The sequence below is a fragment of the Gobius niger genome (assembly GCF_951799975.1).
Source record: "Gobius niger genome assembly, chromosome: 22".
Classification (NCBI taxonomy): Eukaryota; Metazoa; Chordata; class Actinopteri; order Gobiiformes; family Gobiidae; genus Gobius; species Gobius niger.
In genome coordinates, this window is record NC_136873.1 from 15,930,335 (window position 1) to 15,937,451 (window position 7,117).

Below are 7,117 nucleotides of genomic sequence, written 5' to 3' on the forward strand. Positions count from 1 at the left end.
GGGAAATGCTTTCCTTAAATATTAGTATTTATTAAGAACATTTTGCTCAAAAATGTGTATAATTTAGAAAAATTTTCTTAAATCAAGCAACATTTAAGTAAAATGCCCCCAAATTTTTCACTAAATAAGAATGTATTCCTTAAATTATTCCATTTTCTGAGGACATTTTGCTTAATTCTAGCTATTTATTTGCTTAAATTTAGTGTTTCTTTCTTGTTTTATGATGAGAAAAATATTCTAGAAATAAGAATTCTTAGCAAGAAAAAAATGCTGACCCCATTGGCAGAATTCTTCTTAAAACAAGACAAAATGTCTTATTTTAAGATTTTTTCCCTTGTTTTTAGGAGGGTACTTTTTGTAGTGTATTGGGGTAGACTAATGGAAGTGAAGCTATCAGTCTGTGCCATCGGCCCCTCTGACAACCACCACTCACTCACTCACTCACTCACTCACTCACTCACTCACTCACTCACTCACTCACACACGACATGAATCCTGGCCTATTGCCGCCCCACACACTGCATGGGCTTCAGTCACGTGACTATTTTTCCTTTTAGAATATTTGACTTTGAATTATTATGGTAACACTCATATTTTTCCTATGAGTCCCATCATGGTCACATCATTGAACAGAATTCTACCATTTTGGTGCTTCTTTAACTCAAACCTTTATTTAACCAGGAAAAATCTCATTGAGATCAAAAATCTGCCTGGGCCGAGAGGCAGCAACGATTGTCCCCCTCGGACGTCCCTTTGCAAACAGGGCAGAAGTTCTCTCAGATGAGGAGCTTGTTCATTGCACAGGTGACCTCCTCCTCTCCGGGAAGTGTCCGCCCCGTGTCCTCCTGTCCGGGAAGTGTCCGCCCCGTGTCCTCCTCTCCGGGAAGTGTCCGCCCCGTGTCCTCCTCGGCCGGGACACTGTCTGATGCGCACAGTTCCAGTTCATACACAGTGTGCGTCACGTCCGGACCCGCCACTCTTTGGTCGGCGCGGGGACTTTGACGGCCGTGGGCAGCTGCGTGATGACGTTGGCCGTGCACATGAGCTGAGTGATCACATGACTGTCTCTCGAGAGGTCTGGGTAGAACAGGTTGGTCTGTGGTGACGAGGGGGGGCTGGTGCGCGTACCACTCCGCCTCCGCTGCGACACGGTGCGCAGGTGGCGGAACAGGGACCTCCGCAGCAGAATGTAGATCCACGGGTCCAGGATGGGGTTCACGGAGGCGATGCGGATGGCGGCCAGGTCCGCGTCCGGATCATTCCTGAGCGTGAAGCGATTCACGAACACGCGCACCTGGAACAAGACACGGAATATGTGAATGAATCAAGAACTTTATTGTTTTTATACAATCGTGCAACGAAATAGATCAAATATTGGGCTAGTTCTGAGCTGCTGCGAGTAAAGTTTACAAGTCAAACACACTGTGGGCCAACCTGACCCATCAATGACACTGTGGGCCAACCTGACAGATCAAACACACTGTGGGCCAACCTGACCAATCAATGACACTGTGGGCCAACCTGACCCATCAATGACACTGTGGGCCAACCTGACCCATCAATGACACTGTGGGCCAACCTGACCCGTCAAACACACTGTGGGCCAACCTGACCAATCAATGACACTGTGGGCCAACCAGACCAATCAAACACACTGTGGGCCAACCTGACCAGTTAATGACACTGTGGGCCAACCTGACCAATCAATGACACTGTGGGCCAACCAGACCAGTCAAACACACTGTGGGCCAACCAGACCAGTCAATGACACTGTGGGCCAACCTGACCAATCAATGACACTGTGGGCCAACCTGACCCGTCAAACACACTGTGGGCCAACCTGACCAGTCAATGACACACTGGGCCAACCTGACCAGTCAATGACACTGTGGGCCAACCTGACCAATCAATGACACTGTGGGCCAACCTGACCAATCAATGACACTGTGGGCCAACCTGACCAATCAAACACACCGTGGGCCAACCTGACCAATCAATGACACTGTGGGCCAACCTGACCAATCAAACACACTGTGGGCCAACCTGACCCATCAATGACACTGTGGGCCAACCTGACCAATCAATGACACTGTGGGCCAACCTGACCCATCAATGACACTGTGGGCCAACCTGACCAATCAAACACACTGTGGGCCAACCTGACCAGTCAAACACACTGTGGGCCAACCTGACCAATCAAACACACTGTGGGCCAACCTGACCAATCAATGACACTGTGGGCCAACCTGACCAGTCAATGACACTGTGGGCCAACCTGACCAATCAATGACACTGTGGGCCAACCTGACCTGTCAAACACACTGTGGGCCAACCTGACCAATCAATGACACTGTGGGCCAACCTGACCAATCAAACACACTGTGGGCCAACCTGACCAATCAATGACACTGTGGGCCAACCTGACCAATCAATGACACTGTGGGCCAACCTGACCAGTCAATGACACTGTGGGCCAACCTGACCAATCAAACACACTGTGGGCCAACCTGACCAATCAATGACACTGTGGGCCAACCTGACCAATCAAACACACTGTGGGCCAACCAGACCAATGTGTAAACTGTAATGATCTAGAACAGTGGTTCACAAACTGGTTTCCTTGAAGAACCCTGTGTGTTGGAGTCAGGCCAGTCTCAAACCCCCACAAATGCATCAAAACGTAAAATCATGGTCAACAAGCCGTTTCAAACATATGAAATGAGTGTTTTTGCACATCGGCTACTTCTCTGTCAGTATTTGACTTAATATCTCTTGTGACCTGACCCTCTGACCATGCAGAAAAAGGCCCTTGGGAACCATTGGTCTAGAATATTTCCATTTATAAATTCTCTCTGTGGGAACATCAAAAGAGCTGTGAATCAGAAAACAAACCTTCAGAGCATGAAAGTGGATTTCTGTAAACGAGACTATAGACCCAGAGTCCGTAAAGTGGGACACTTTTTGAAACCTCATTTTTTGTTTGGAATTAAATGCCAAAGTCTTTAATGTTCTATACATTTTACACCAGTGGAGGAAAAAAAGTCACAGAAGTAATAATTTTGCCTCAAACACAGGTGGGTCTAATGACACATTTTTCGAAGTGCTATTGGTAAAGTGGGACACTATTAACGTGGTCATTTTTGTATTCAAAATGATTAATTTTATTGTAGAAACTACTTTTATGAAAATGTGAAGAGGTTCTGAATAATAATAACCATTCTAACTGTGGTGTGAGACATGTGGCGTGGGGTGATTAATTTTTTCTAATAATTATATTAATTTTTAATGTTTTTATGTTTTATCCATCATAAAACACTTACATTGAAAGCATGTAATTACTGATTGCACATTTCATTGACCAAATCCACAGTTTCATATTTATGTGAGAAGCCCAACAGCTGAGAACCGGGATCTTCAGCCACTTCTGAGGATCCCGGGGTTGATAACTCACTTTTTAGAGACATGTTCTTTTGTGCTGAACCTTTAGGACAGAAACGGCAAACTTTTAAGGACAATTTGTTTTTTTTTGTGTTGAAATAGGATGATTAAATTAATATTAATTATTTTTGCGATTAATTTGATTAATCGCGAGTAACGTTAACAGCCCTAAAATATATATATATATAAATATATATATGTATCATTTTATTAATTAAAGAACTTAGAAACCTCAAAGAACAACTTAATGTTGAAATGCTAAATGGCGATCAAGACAGAGTTAACAAGAGCTACAGTTAAAACTTTCCACAAAAATACACTGTCCCACTTTGCCAATATGAAGCTGAAGCATAAATCCCCAAATGCTTTGTCATTGGACACACCTCCGCTTTCTTACTACTTGGTCGTAGATTATGGTTTGTCATGTCATATGAAGTGAAGTCTCTGTATCAGCTGCACTTTATTAACTCTGAGTGATCTTCTTGAACGCCGACTGTAACAAGTGATTTCTCCTTTGTGAGATCAATAAAGGATTATCTTATCTTATCTTATCTTAAGTCATATCCACAGAACCATTATTTTTCTTCTCCTGCACATTCTAATTATTAGGTGTGTTTGTATTTTTAATAGTGGTGGGACTCGACTCATCATTTATTTAGGGATTGTAGTTATGCATTGTGTGTATTTATTATATTTTAGAAGCTTCTTTGTATTTTCCGGCATTTGAACTCACTGAAGTGGAGGTCTGAGGCCTGTGTGAACATTTCAAACACTTTTTGGAGAATGATCTTTTTAAATAAATTTCAAATTTATGTTGGCGCTTAACTGTGTGAATAAACAACTGTCTCAAATAGTTTTTGGCTCTACTGTTGTTTGTGCCTAAGCAGCGTCTGCAGGTGTGGAAAGTTAAGTGTGATTAATTTATAGTAATATTTTTTATCGCACTAAACCTGATGTAATTAATTAATCGTAATTAGTCGATAAAAGTATCGGCCCTTATTCCATCCATCCATCCATCCATCCATTTTCTTCCGCTTTATCCGGGGCCGGGTCGCGGGGGCAGCAGTCTCAACAGAGATGCCCAAACTTCCCGATCCACACACACCTCCTCCAGCTGTTCTGGGGGGACCCCGAGGCGACACCAGGCCAGCTCGGAGACATAGTCCCACCACCGTGTCCTGGGCCTTCCACGAGGCCTTGTCCCACTAGGACATGCCTGGAACACCTCCCGCGGGAGGCGACCAGGAGGCATCCGAAACAGATGCCCGAGCCACCTCAGCTGGCTCCTTTCGACGTGAAGGAGCAGCGACTCTACTCTGAGCTCCTCCCGGGTAACTGAGCTCCTCACCCGATCTCGGAGGGTGCGCCCAGCCACCCTGCGAAGGAAACTCATTTCGGCCGCTTGTATTCGCGATCTTGTCCTTTCGGTCATTACCCAAATCTCATGACCATAGGTGAGGGTGGGAACGTAGATCGATCGGTAAATCGAGAGCTTTGCCCTCCGACTCAGCTCCCTCTTCACCACGACAGACCGATACAGCGACCGCATCACTGCTGACGCCGCACCGATCCGTCTGTCGATCTCACGCTCCATCCGCCCCTCACTCGTGAACAAGACCCCGAGATACTTGAACTCCTCCACTTGAGGCAAGGACTCCCCACCGACCCGCAGAGGGGAAGCCACCTTTTTCCGGTGGAGAACCATGGCCTCGGATTTGGAGGTGCTGATCCTCATCCCGGCCGCTACACACTCGGCTGCAAACCGCCCCAGTGCGTGCTGAAGGTCCTGGTTCGTTGAAGCCATCAGAACAACATCGTCCGCAAACAGCAGAGATGAGACTCTGAGGCTCCCAAACCGGACACCCTCCGGCCCCTGGCTGCGCCTAGAAATTCTGTCCATAAAAGTAATGAACAGAACCGGTGACAAAGGGCAGCCCTGGCGGAGACCAACACGCACCGGGAACAGGTCTGACTTACTGCCGGCAATGCGAACCAAGCTCCTGCTGCGGTCATACAGGGAACGGACAGCCCTTAGCAGAGGGCCCCGGACCCCATACTCCCGGAGCACCCCCCACAGGGCACCACGAGGGACGCGGTCGAACGCTTTCTCCAGATCCACAAAACACATGTGGACTGGTTGGGCGAACTCCCACGAACCCTCGAGTACCCGATGAAGGGTATAGAGTTGGTCCAGTGTGCCACGACCAGGACGAAAACCGCATTGTTCCTCCTGGATCCGAGGTTCAACTATCGGCCGGATCCTCCTCTCCCTTATTTGTATTATTATTTTTAGTAATAATAGGACACATTAAACAATAGTCATGATTAAAGTTAAGTGTCCCACTTTACCCATATTCAACCCACTCTTACTGTATCATGCGTACATCACTCACCACGAGCGGAGCGGAGCACGTGAGCACTATCACGGAGGTCGTGACGAGCACAGCGATCATCTGCGTCTCCGCGGCGGAGGACAGGTCTCTCCAGCGCTCCCGGACACTGGCTCTGGTGACGGGCCGCGTCACGGTCCTTTTGCGCATGAGCAGCAGTGCTCCGCACACGGCCAGGTTCAGGACGATGGTCCCGAGGATGAGCAGGAGGCTCGTGACTCCGTACAGCACCGTGTACGCCGTGGCCACTGCGGCCTGTGAGCGCCACTCGATAAAGCACCAGGTGCTCGAGCGCTGCCGCTCACTGCGCGCCATGCCCATGGCCGGCAGGCAGCAGACGAGCGCGTGGCTCAGGTAGATGCCCAGGAGGACCCTCTGTGCGAAACTACGGCCCACGTGCCAGCGGCGGTACGTGAACGCGCAGCAGATCGCCGCGTACCGCTCCGCCGCCATGGCGCAGATGACGCTGAGTCCTGCCAGGCTGAAGAACAGAAGGAGGAAAGAGTGGAACGCGCACAGGTGCGAGTCCAGGAGCACGTGTGGGTCCAGGTATGTTGCTATGGTGATGGGGCTGGCCAGACACGTGCCCAACAAGTCCGTGACCGCGAGCCCACACACGAGCGTGTAGAAGGCCGAGGACTTCCGCTCCCGCCGTGACACCGACAGCGCAGCGATGGCCACGAGGTTCCCCACCGCCCCCACCACGAACATGAGCACCGGCAGCAGCACGCGCCCCGCTCCGTGCGCCAGGGAAGCGTCCACTCGCGTGCTGTTGGGCGCGCGCTCCTGCGTAAAGTTATTTGGCACCGATAAATACATCCTCAGTGAACGCGCGCTGCAGCCAGGTCCGCTCTGCGCGGGGTTTAAAGTGACTCCCGCACCATCAGTGATCCGCTCACAGCCAAGCCCCACGAGGAGGACTCAGTCTGTATACTTTCATATCCTCTGCAAGAGCTGCCGTCATCACACACTGCGTAAGAGCAGAGGAGAGGAGAGGAGAGGAGGGGGTCAGCAGAGAGAGAGAGGGGAGGGAGAGAGAGGGGAGGGTTCGACTCAAGTTCAAGCAGACTTTTCCCACGCATCTGCAAGTGCTGCTCAGAGAGGCCCGTGTGGAGATGGAGCGCGTGGATGGACATGGAGCGTCATTTATGCGAATGGACGCATACATGACGCTGAGGGTCACCTGGGCTGACGTCTGCGCGCGGGGGAGACTTAGTGTTGGCTCTGACTCCATCTATACATCGGCAAGAGCCTGTGAAGCCCGTGTGGACTTTAGATCACTTTACATC

The 7,117-nt window shown here is 49.3% G+C and overlaps 1 protein-coding gene across 1 annotated transcript; it reads right to left on the reverse strand.

Moving 5' to 3' along the window:
* Positions 1-958: 958 nt before the first annotated feature.
* On the reverse strand, positions 959-6,747 carry LOC306981355 (prostaglandin E2 receptor EP4 subtype-like; the record flags this gene model as incomplete). Its single annotated transcript, XM_079580948.1, has 2 exons — positions 5,832-6,747; positions 959-1,294 (listed from the first exon to the last, which is right to left on the reverse strand). Exons 1-2 carry the CDS (start codon positions 6,645-6,647, stop codon positions 959-961), a joined length of 1,152 nt encoding a protein of 383 aa, XP_079437074.1. The 5' UTR covers positions 6,648-6,747.
* Positions 6,748-7,117: the final 370 nt, after the last annotated feature.